The sequence below is a fragment of the Durio zibethinus genome, chromosome 9, assembly GCF_047325235.1.
Source record: "Durio zibethinus cultivar Kanyao isolate XHJ-2024 chromosome 9, ASM4732523v1, whole genome shotgun sequence".
NCBI lineage: Eukaryota > Viridiplantae > Streptophyta > Magnoliopsida > Malvales > Malvaceae > Durio > Durio zibethinus.
In genome coordinates, this window is record NC_143170.1 from 2,774,722 (window position 1) to 2,787,676 (window position 12,955).

At 31.9% G+C, this 12,955-nt stretch overlaps 1 protein-coding gene and 1 pseudogene across 1 annotated transcript; both read left to right on the forward strand.

Moving 5' to 3' along the window:
* Nucleotides 1–1,823: 1,823 nt before the first annotated feature.
* Nucleotides 1,824–3,167, forward strand: LOC111315451 (uncharacterized; annotated as a pseudogene).
* A 7,389-nt stretch (nucleotides 3,168–10,556) lies between these two features.
* LOC111315458 (AT-hook motif nuclear-localized protein 24-like) lies at nucleotides 10,557–12,354 on the forward strand. The gene has a single exon (XM_022917177.2). The coding sequence runs from the start codon at nucleotides 11,184–11,186 to the stop codon at nucleotides 12,093–12,095; it is 912 nt and encodes a 303-aa protein (XP_022772912.2). The 5' UTR covers nucleotides 10,557–11,183; the 3' UTR covers nucleotides 12,096–12,354.
* Nucleotides 12,355–12,955: the final 601 nt, after the last annotated feature.

Genomic DNA, 12,955 nt, shown 5'->3' on the forward strand with positions numbered 1-12,955 from the left:
GCCATTAAAGACATCTGAAAACTCTGCTTTATTTTTGCGTGGAGTCTGCAACATGTCCATGTAATCCATTGTGATTTTTTTTGGTCTTGAAAAATGACATACAAAAAGCAAAGCAAAATGCAACTGATTTAGTTTGATGATTGAAACCAAAAACACACAAACATCAAACAAACCTCATTTGGACTCATTTTATTAGTATCTTTCTTAACATTTAGGACTCATAAGCTTATAAATACTCCAAGAATCCTAGACATAAAAATTTCAGGGAAATATTTTAAAAGGACAAGAGGCACTCACTCATGTATCTATCGTCTTTCAGTCTTTCTTTTTCTTCTTTATCAAGATCACTTTGCTTTCCACTTGTTCCCCATTCATAAAGCATGCATATCTGCCTTAATTCCTAGTTGATTGTTGTACATTTCTGATGTCTCTACCTCTCCATGATTGAGTTCATTTCCAAATACAATTTCTGAGGGAAAGAGAGAGATTTGACATCAAAAACATGACACATAGCTCACAACTGGTCCAATTAGGCAGGAGAATATGAAGAATCAAGCTCTAGTGCGCATCTACCTATGGCGGTGTGAATAAAATTAGTTGCTTGTACATGTGAGAGATCGATGGAGATCAATTAGATTCCAGATGGAATACTTTAAACGGAAGCATAGTGGAAAGAAATGCTTTGCTACAAACTGATTATATGCGTTATATATAGCTCTAGTTCACTAGCATGAGAGGGAAGCTAACAAGCCAGTTATTATACCTTATCATAATATATAGAAGTGAAGAAGGGGGTAGGAATTGCATCTTAGTAAATTATTTATCAATGGATTTCAACGAAGTATACACCACTTCACAATATACAAAAAAGATCCTCTATTATCTCTTCGTAAAAGGAAGAGGCACCTGGTTTTTCTTCATTTTCGCTTTCTGATATATAGAAAAGAAAAGATAGAGGCACTACTACTCTTTATTGTTTGATGTAGAAGTTGCATTCAGCGATAAGGTTAGGTTGGAGATACATGCACGGCAGAATAACTTTATCTAACAAAGTATGAACTCCTATCGTTTCTCTATTATTGATTGTATACAATTTACCTGCAGCAGGAAGTTTGGATATAGAAGGAAAATTTAAGTTTACAGTCTGCATCTACAAGAAAATCTCAAGTTACTTTATTTGCTTACTTTTCTTTCACCGAATTAACCATGTTGTCAGTTTGCATAAGGATGAATCTATATTGCTTAGTCTTTTCAATTTCAGGGCATAACTTTTGATGAAGATCTATTTAAACATTGCCCTTCACTACTGACAACAATAGAAAAATCAACCATATATATATATATTATATATATATATATATATTCTTTTATAGCTGTGGAGAAAAAAGGGTAAAAAACAGTCAAATGACAGTCTCTATATTATATAACACTGTAGTATGGCCAACAAATTGTTCCACATTTTGTATGTTCTTGAAGGGAAGGGCCTTGCTGATCAAGATGCATGTTGGAAAATGATGGAGCATTTTCTGGCTGGAGAGTCACCTCATCTTCCAACTCCTTTTATTTAGGTTATTCAGTAAGTGACACATGCAATTATATGGTATCTATAATAATTAAGCTTTGAAGATTATGAGTTTGTCTGCAAAGCCACACAGCAACGGGCCAATTCCAACCACATAATTGCAAAAGTTCAGTCAAATTCACCAGTACTTTCTAAGATATTCATGTATCTAAATAATCAGAAGAAATCTCCAACAATTACCTCATCTTCCTCCTTGACTAGTATTCTAACAAGCTATCAAATCATCAATATGAAAGAAAAGGGTGCTCCTCTGACTTTTGAAACACATTATTCAGTTTTGATTGTATAACTGAAGTGAAGAGAACCATGTAACGTGCTTCTCCACCATAAATAAATTCGTATTCAGAGTATCCATCAATCCATTTCAACTTTCTTTTCATGCGGACAATTCGTATTTCCGCAATTGAGTTCTTGCTATAATTACCATTACCCCTTTGATCAACTCCTCATAGCATATCTGCCATTAGTCCATTGATATCCTCTATTCCTTGTATCTCCTCTGTTAGTTTTAACAAATGTCTAAGCCTTTTGAGTCTTGCCTAATGCTTTTGAGCAAGCAGGCCAAAAATTTTTTCCTAAAGCTCAAAGTCTTGAGAAATGAAATGGGATACAAGCAAAGAGACCCCAAGGTGCTACTTGCTGGTTTAGATTGCAGCTCCTCTTCATTTGCTTCCATGGAAATTTCTAGTCAGCTGAAGCAGGTGTTCAAGCTCATTGACACTAATGGAGACGGGAAAATATCATCACTCGAGCTCAGGGAAGTGCTATTGTCTTTGGGGCAGAAAAGGTCGGCAGCAAAGAAGGAAGCTGATGGAATGGTAAGGGAATTGGATCGAAATGGTGACGGATACATCGACTTTGAGGAATTCATGGATGCTCTTGGAGTGAATACAGTCCAGTTCAGAGACAACGAAGATGAGTTAATGGATGCATTTGCCATATTTGATTCTGACAAAAATGGATTCATATCAGCTAAGGAGTTGCAGAAAATACTGGCTGGTCTTGGCCATGAAAAGTGTAGTCTCAATGAATGCTTCCTCATGATCAAAGGAGTTGATAAAGATGGAGATGGACTCATAAATTTTGAAGAGTTCAAATTCATGATGACAGCACACACTGGTTGAAAATCATATAAAAAATCCTGAAATTACAGAACAAAGATACCAAAATTTTCAAACTGGCAATTTATTAACTAGAGATTTTACCCTGAAAGATCCAAGAAATTAAATGCTTCTATGATTAATTATTCATAGTGAATTGAGTATGATGTAGAATTTTGCAATTGGTGCCAATCATGATCTTATTGTTATAGTATTTGATTTCTTTTTTTTAGTGGGGATCAGAGTTGTACCTCTTAACTTTGTCCTGTCCACAAGTGATGGGTGCATGGTGACAAGAGACTTGAATAACTTTCCAATTGAGTCAAGGAAAGAAAGACCAGAGACATGGGAGGTTCTAGAAATAAAAGACAGACATAGCACACAAAATAAAGTTACTATTTTCTTCCATTCAGGTTCAATGGCTCTCATTTTCAAATCCCCCACTAAAATTTTGATCACTGCACAACTGGTTAGAGTTCCACTTGATCTTATATAACAATAGAAGCCAAACAAATCAGGATCACATTTATCCCATTTTATAAGATTTGTGTAGCATGATTATTCATAATTCTCTTCTATATATTGATTTATTTCAAATTTAAAAAAAAAAAAAAATTTCAACCAGATATATTTTTCTTTTTGATATTAAAAATGATCAAAATTTAAATTTTAAACATTAAAATTAAAATTTTAATATTTTACCAAGGAACTATCCACGCGAACGGTAAAAAGAAAAAGACATATAAAATGAGCCGGCCTCGGCTTGGCATCATCTGGTCAGTGTTGGGCCACTTATTTCAAAATCCAGTATTTCATGGGCCAGCCCATGGATTTCGCTGCCTATAAACTCTATGGAAGGGTTGAAAACTTGCTGCTACAAACATATCCAAGAATTTTGAATCCGGAAAAAAAAAAACACAGTCCAGCTTCAAGCACAAACAAAAAAAAATCAATTATAACCGATTATTTTTTGAATCAATTTACATGTTATTGAAGTTGACACTTATAAGTTGCGAGTTTGAGAAAGTTTAAATGCATAATATTCTCTTTTAATTAAGTATGTAATAGAGTAATAAGATTTAAGGATAAATTAAAAATTTTTAAAAAAATCTAGTATAGAATAATTTTATCAGATGATCTTATATTATCTATACATAGATTTCAATTGAATAGATTGCTTTTCTAGTTAAAATATTACCCTACTTATGTCATTTGGGGTCATGATTTTTTAAGTTTGTCTATTGGATAATTTATATTTTAAAAAATAATGAACCAAAAAAAATTTAAAAGCCAAAAAAAAAAAAAACTTAGGGTGCATATCGTCTCAAAGTCATCAATTTTGTCTTCAATATTTAGAGATTTTCCGTACAATCATGAGTGTATATAATTTCTTTACATATTTTAAGTCAATAGGGGAACTGTACTGAGGCAAATCTTTCAGCATTGCATTTTATTTTATTTTTTTTCAAGTTCTAGTTTTAATTTACATTAAAATTTATAATCTCATGAATTAATTAATTTAAATTTTAAAATTTTTAACTCGGTAAATTAAATTCATTTGTATTTGACCATTCCATGTAACTTTTAAAAGATTACAAGATGGATGGCTGGTAATAAATCAAGTTCATGCAAGAAGAATTCAACGTCAAGGAAATTAGTGTGAAACTATAGAGCCTGTAAGACAAATTCATTTGAAATTAACAATGTTAAACTTATTTAATTAGCATCTTGATTATATGATCAATTTTATGATCTAACATTCAACAAGATTCCTCATCGATTGCCATGGATCGATCACGTGGGCGCCTTTGATTTATCGTTTGCTTAGTGTCTAATTAATCTAAAGTCCAATACTCTATTGACTTGAATTAACTAATTAACTAATTAATTAATTAAACCTCGACATGTGAAAGGCTGATTGGTCTCCCCCGGAGAAGATGCAGATGGGGATGCAACAACCTTGAACTGGTAAGAGATGGGGATGGACTTTGTAAGAAAAACAGAAACATGGCAACAATATATGCCAGATTCGAGGCAATGGGTGCCTTTCACATGGTGTTCAATTTAATTTGTTTTGTTCCTATCTTTTTTGTTATCCCCCATCGAATCGGTTTCTTATAATATTTTTTATTTTTTATTTTTTATAATAAGATATTGGTGATTGGTTGATTTGTTTAATGAAATATTGGACTTTGATTAAGATAAGGCATTAAAAATATAGTTTGAGTCACTAGCATTCAAAGTTGTGATAGTTTCTATGTCTTTATCTTCTTTCATCATCAACTTCCACAACTTCTCTCTCAAGGTAATTAAGAAAAGTACTTCTATGCATGCCTATCTTGAAGACCCCAACTTCCCATCTCAATTAGACTCATGCCTTTGAGTGATTAGAGGGTTTTGTTTTGAAAATTTTTTTAAGGTAACCTATATTTTTATTTCAGTTTATTTTGAAAAAAAAATGAAATTCGAACTCATATTTTTTTCTTTAGCGCATAAAATATTTTGAATGTTAACACAGAATGCAACTTATGTAGAATGAAGAGAATTTGGTATAGTGAAGAAAAAAATTTGATTAAGAGTACGTAAAGATATAAATAAACTTGTAATTAAATTTATATTCGAATTTCATTATTTAAAAAAAAAATGGCAAGAAGCATAAGTTAATTCCTCGATGGACTCCTTGGAGTATGCCACCATGCTTACAAATCATAGAATTTGCACATATAGTCTCAATTGAATGGAAACCAGTTCATACGTCAAAAATGTTTTTCTTTTCTATTTTACGAACCAATGAACTAAATATTATACGTCAACATGAAAAAAAAAAAAAAAAAACCTTTTAATTTGTACTTGAAAGCTGACAAATTAACCATAATCCATTTTTATGTAAAAACTAAAATTAAGTCTTCATATGGTATAAGAAATTCATCAAGCAGCTCACAAACACCAGATTATCAAGTGCCAAAAAATTAATATATTGCAACAAATTGAATTAAAAAAACGGTGGCAGCCTGGTGGGTGCTGCATTGACTAACCCTAAACATGGTTCTGTTTTCTTGTTTGTTTTTTATATAATTATATAATTCCAAATGAAGCCGGCCAATTCTAATCAAAGGAAATTAAAAATAATATAGAAGATGCCATTTCTTGTGTACATCACATTTCATTTTCAATTTCTCTCAACACGTACGCACCTAGATATACACTATTGACTACTGAGAGTCTAATGTACGTCTCAATCAATAACAACAAAGAAATACAAGGGTTTTATTTTCCAACCACCTTAATTCCCATCCATTAATTTGTTTTTTTTTTTTTTAAGAAAAAAAAAAGAATGAATTTATCTGCTATGAACATAGGGTTTTGCTGAAATTTGTTGCTTCTGAAAAACAATTTTTTACAGTTAAATTCATATTCTTTTCTTCACTGTTACTACTCTTTTTGCAGATAAAGGAGTTTCATATACATAGTAGCAAGGAGACTAACAAAAACAAGTTGCAAATCTACCAATTGGCTTTGTTTTTTTTTTTTTTTTTGGTACATAAAAAAATACTAGCTTTGATATAATTATACATATTCTTTGTTGGTTGCTACTCTTTCTACAATTTCAACTCATATACCTCAGCCATGGCGGCTAACTTCCAAGTAGCATAATTGAGTGAATATCGAATCTTTCTCTTAATATATGTTATGCATGCATCATATTGTCGATAAGGATGGTATGATCATGGATAATTTTCATATTAATTGAAGTCAAAATTGATTATTAATTAATTATCTCTAATTAAATTACTAGTTGATGGATATATAAATAAATAAATATATATGTTTTACGGCAGTCAACTTTAGTAAAAAGCCTTGATATGGGAATGGACAAGGTTCATATAATATATATCTAGTTTAATTGTGCTTTGCTTCATATGATTAACTTCAACCTAATGATAATCCATCCTAAAATGATAATTTTCCACAATGTTTTTGAGATATCATAGAATATGAATAGATAAGACAGCAACTACAGGCTTTGGGTTAAAAATTAAGTCAAAACGAGCATCTTTGACAAGCCAAGAACAACAACTAAAAAATAAAATAAAATTAGTAAAAAAAAAAAAAAAATCAAACCCTTGTTGGAGTCATCTCAAAAGGAACCTAGAAAGAAATACGACCATAACCTGATCATGATAATTATAATGAAATAACAGCTTTTATGAGTCCTATGTTTACAAAGAAATAAAAATAAGAGTTAATTACAATTTGGTATCTGAATTTTAGGAAAATTTACAAATCGGTAGTTAAAAATATAAAATGTATAATTTACATCTTAAATTTTTAAATAACATATCATTTTAATATAAATTTTAATACTATTAATTTAACTAATATATATGGTATCTAATCAATATAATTTTATTATATGTATATTATTTGTTAAATAAAAGTGTTAAATACTTTATAAAAGTATCATTTGGATATCATATGATAAATAATAATTTACCGATTCTAAATAATTTATACGATTCATGTAAAAAATATATATTTTTAGATCATTTTTATTGAAAAAGATATTAATAGTATGTGTGATAAATATATAATTCAATAATATTTATCAAACATCACATGTATAAGTTGATATTGTTAGTGGGATTAAAGTTTGAATTAACATGATACATAATTTGAAAGTTCTTGGAGCAAATGTATAAATTGATGCATTTTATTTCTTTAGGTATCAATTGTACATTTTTGCAAAATCCAATATCAAAAGTGTAATTAACTCTAAAAATAAAAGTTCTTTCTTGGATGCTCTTCTGTTACTTTAAAGGGGTTTTTTTTTTTTTTTTAAAGCTTGATAATGTGTAATTCTATATTTAATTTATACTTTTAATTAAATGGGTTGAGATTTTTTTTGATAATATGATCAGTTATCAAATTTAATTTATCTAATCTCTCTCCAAGACGATTTTAAAAGTATATTCACTTATATATGTTTGATGCATTCAAGAATGTGCTACATTTATATTTGAGCAATATATAATCTATAAAATATAGATTAAGGTCATGATTGATATATAAAATGATACATAAAAGAAAAATAATAATCATTTTATATTATATTTAATTTGTATCTAAAGAAAATGATACGATTGAAAGGAAAATTAATTATCTCTTTTAATATAAGATAATTTAATTCTTTCAAAATAGTGATAATTATTTTTAATTAAAAGGATTGAACTCACATATTTTATTATACTTTTAAAATAATATTAATAACTTAAATTGTATAAATTTTTTTAAAAAAATAATTTTAATTAATAAATAAAATTATTTTATCATAATTACCGCACCTTAAAACTTTAGTCTAGATATTGAGGTATGGGAAGAAAGTTATAATCCACCTAATTAAACCCAATTAATGGCTTCCTATCAACTTTAATACAAATCCCGTTTAGGTTTGGCTGTAAAGGCCGTCCATGGAGGATAATCCCATTCTTGCCAGCTGTTAGGTCACAATGTAGAGAGAGAGAGAAATCCAAGTCCAAGGAAAGGGAGGAAATTGAAGTGGAGCCCTCCATGAGGAAAGAGAGAAGGCCCCGACAAAGGGCATCTTTTAATACATGGGTTTGCGTCCCATCCCTGGAGTCATGCGAGGTAAGCCTGAGTGAGAGAAGATGAAGGAAATCAAGAGTTGCTCTTTGTTTCAGCTGTTGGCTACACTAGCAACAAAGTTTGCACTTCCCAATCTCTCTCCGGGCTGCTCCTGCAAATTGCTTTGCCTTTGCCTTGCCTTCAGCTGCTTCTCTGTCAGCGCCTCCCACGCGTCTTTTCTTCCTCACTCACGCCCCCAACACTCTGGATTATGCGGTCAAACCTAAATCTAATATAATTATTTTGTAGTCATCACATCATAACCGTTCATTAAATAAAACTTTATAGAATTTATCAATCAACGTCTCTGATGGTGTGAGCACTGAGCAACATACATATAAATTTCCATTTTATAGGATTTTATAGTTTGTTTACTATCATCACCTCCCTAGCTAGCTAGCTCTTTCTTTCTCGATTAACAAAGGAATGCGACAAGATTAAAAATGGGTCTAGCCCGCAATGATAGGGTTTCTAATATTTTATTTTCTTTGAGTTTTTTTTTTTTCCGATGTATATGTAATTTGCATATGATTTAATGTGTATCTTTTTTAATCTTAATTAATCGTCTTAGAGTTGAGGTTAATTATATCTTATTCTTTGAGCTTTTAATTATTAGTTGATTTTTTTTTTTCAAAAGAATTTTTTATACAAAAGAGGTCGTAATGACATAAAATTTTTTTTGTAATAGTTGTAATTTGAACTTAAAATTTATTAGATGTCATATTATAATAATAATTATATAAATCAATTAGGTTAAATTTTTTTAATTACTAATTTAAATTAATTGTTAAATTAAATACAATTCATAAAGTTAAAACCTTAACCTAGCTTCATATCCAATAAAAATGCAAAAAAAAAAAAAAAAACCCTTTTTAGAATTTGTATTTCAAGTTGCTTCATTTTAATAATTAGATGTAGTTAATATTATATACGTGTTAAAAGTTTGAAGGCAATATTTAATTACTTATGCATTTTTTATAAGTTTAAAATTCTTGAATTAAATGGTACCTAATAGTGTTAAATCTTTGTTCCCCAAGTCATGGCATATATGGCTTTATTTGAAACATGGGACTTCAAATTAGAAAAAACTATCAACAATATATATTTAAATCCATCCCATTATAAATGTTCGGTCCAAATTTACGAATAAAAAACTTTATGCACTTATCATTTAATTAAATTTTTGAATACTTTTTATACTCTCTTTAACTTAAGGAATAATTGGCCATTTAATTTTAAAAATCTAATTCTTCATCTTTTACTATAGTCAGCAATATCAAATTCAGATATATATCTCTAAAGAAAAATGATGATATGCATAAAAGATAGTGGCAATTAAATCAAATTTAAAACCACACCCTAAGAATAAGCTTATCTTAATCGTATTATTTAATTTTAATAATAATGTGGAACTTAATTACCAAAGTAAAAGTAAATATGACTCGGAATAGAATGGAATAATAAGGGGAAGAGACACGTGTTGAGTTTATAATGGATGTGTACCCTTGTATTCTAACGTTAATATTGACATAAATATTATAAATTTGGCAAAATTTAGCTGAATTTTTTAACCCAAATATAGATAGCTTAGTTGCTCCTTTGTGGGGCCATGAAAAAATTTTGAAGCAAACGTTTCTCTTTTCTGTTATAACATGTCAGTCCAATTTAATTGTGCCAGCTAGGGTTTTTTTTTTTTTTTTTTATTACATCAAAATAATTATTTTTTTAATAAACTAAACTTAGGTATGATGTTTTAGCACATAAATAGATTAGGGTTTTAATTTTTTTGTGTTGTGTTTAGTTGTTCTACATCTTCTTAGAGGGATGGTCCCAATAATTCTAAGGTCAGAAGGAGGATTTCAGACATAGTTGTGGCGTTTTGTTTATTGCAAATTAAAATGATATATACTGAATTATTACATTGAAATAAACATTGCCAAATGCAGATTGCTGCTTCTGCATACAAAATCAAAACAAAAATATATATCCAAAGAAACTGGTATTATACCTCAGCAGAAACCAGAAACTTGGATACTTGGGGGAGACAGGAGAAGGAGAACAGGGTTTATCAGTTCAAAGAGGACTTAAAAGAGAGATGTTGAATTTCTTTGTAGATAAAGGACTTGAGAGTTGAGGGTTATGTAATAGAGTTAAGCTGGTAAGTTAAAATAATCATAAATTATATATCTTCAACGAAAGAAAGAAAGAGAGCGTGGAGTGCACAGGGAGAAATTGAGAGGGAGAAGTGGGGACCTCACTCCACCGCCCATAAGCACGCAGACTTTGCGAAAACCAATCCCTATCCTCCCATCAATCTATTTTCCTCCCATTATATCTAACCCTAACCCACCTTCCTCTTTCAGTTTTAGCCCCCAGGTATGTCAGAGAATCCCCCCACCAAACCCCCAGTCCTCCTTTCTCTCTTTTCTTTATCCCAACGTATTCAGTAGAGTAGAAAAAGATGGTGAATTCTGTTGAAAGTTCTTCTGTTACTGAAACCCAAAACCAAGTTAGTTTTCTGGGTTCTGGTTTAGGGATGTGGTGTGCAGCTTACTAGTTCATTAAACAAATTAAAAGAAAGAGAGTCACAAAACAGAGAAAAAGAAAGAATCGTCCCAGCAGTTTTGTTCTTATATTTTTTTATAGCCTCTTTTCCTTCCACTATCTTCCTTTAATTCTTTTACAAGCAGTACAAGCTTTACTTCTTTGTGTGTGCTTTCGTTATTTCTTTGGTGTTTAATTATCACTGCTTTGGGCTGGGGTTCCTGTTTGTATGTGAGGAAGTGAGAGCTTCGAGATTGTAAAACAGAGAGAGAAACAAAAAAAAAAAAAGATAGTACTATCTATATAGGAAAAGCATGGATCCAGTTACATCACATGGTCTTTCTCTTCCTCCTCCATTTCATATGAGAGATTTCAATCTTCACAATCAGCAGCAGCAACAGCAAGAACATCAGTTCCATCACCAAAATTCAGAAGATGAACAAAGTGGCAGCAGCAGTGGCCTAAAGAAACGGGATCGCGAAGATGGCAACAAAATCAACAGCGGCAGCGCCAATAATGAAGGCATAGAGCTTGGTACTCCTGGTTCTGGCGAAGGAGAGATCAATAGAAGACCACGAGGCAGGCCTGCCGGATCCAAGAACAAGCCTAAGCCACCAATCATCATCACCCGGGACAGTGCCAACGCTTTACGAACTCATGTCATGGAAATAGGAGATGGATGTGACATTGTTGAAAGCGTTGCAACATTTGCTAGAAGACGCCAGAGAGGTGTTTGCATAATGAGTGGAACTGGGACCGTCACAAATGTAACTCTTAGGCAACCAGCCTCTGCTGGTGCAATTGTGACCTTACATGGCCGATTTGAGATATTATCATTGGCAGGATCATTCTTGCCTCCACCGGCACCGCCTGCAGCTACGGGGTTAACCATATATTTGGCTGGTGGACAAGGCCAGGTGGTAGGTGGCAGCGTTGTTGGCACACTTACTTGTTCAGGCCCAGTTGTGATTATGGCAGCTTCTTTTAGTAACGCCGCATATGAGAGGCTTCCATTGGAAGAAGAAGAGCCGCAGCTTCCAATGCAAGGGGGTGCAATTGGATCACCGGATGCAGTTGGAGGGCAACAGCAGCAGCAGCAACAGCAGCAACAACAACTATTAGCTGAGTCAAATGCTTCTCTTTTTCATGGACTACCACCTAATCTTCTCAATTCTATTCAATTACCAACTGAGGCATTCTGGGCTACTGGTCGCCCCCCATTCTAGCTAACAGTTTCCAGTACTGAATGTTATAGTATTGCTTAGTTAATTCAGTTTCTGCGTCAGCTATAGCAAGAGGACAAAACTTAATTCGTAGCTAGGAAATTTGGGTTTGTTGAGCAGCATTTCAGGTTTTATTTCCTTTTATTGTTAGTTTTTGTTCTCCTTCCCTTTTTAATTGAATTTGATGAGTAGATCATATGCCAGCATGTTGATTGAATGACTGTAAATTCATGGATTCTCGGTACATTTGATTTTATGAGAATAAGTGTTTCCCTATGTTTCAATAGAAGAAGAAGATCAACACCAAGAAGAAAGGGGCAGCAGCCAAAATAGCTAGATTAGGACTTGCACTACTACTTCTTTTCAGTTTTCACTATATTTTTCTTGAGAGAGTCTGCTTCAGAAAAGGGAGGTCCCTTTAATTCAATATATATTCTTCCTAGACACAAAATTATACCTTTTCTCCTCTTAACATTTCCTAGCCCTTTATCACAACCCACATCTAGGAGACAGTTAGGAATAAGTAGATAAAACTATTTCATTATTTTTTGCCATTTATGTAAAGAAACAGACAAGGTCAAAGGAGAAGTGTTGAATTAAACCTAGCTATAGAGACGGTTTCAGTACAGTACTGGGGGGTGGGTGGCAAACTATTTTCAAGAAGCAAGCAAAAAGTTATGGGCATTATAGTTTCCAAATGTTTGTTTCTTTAGAGAGTCTTAGGGTTTTCCTTTTTTTTTTTTTTAAAGATGGGGGAGACATGAAAATATTTGGGTACAGGTTTACACGTGCACTGCTCTGAACAAGCTCCTTTTCGAGGCAATACCACAAAACACTTGCGTAAAAAGGCAACAACCAAAACA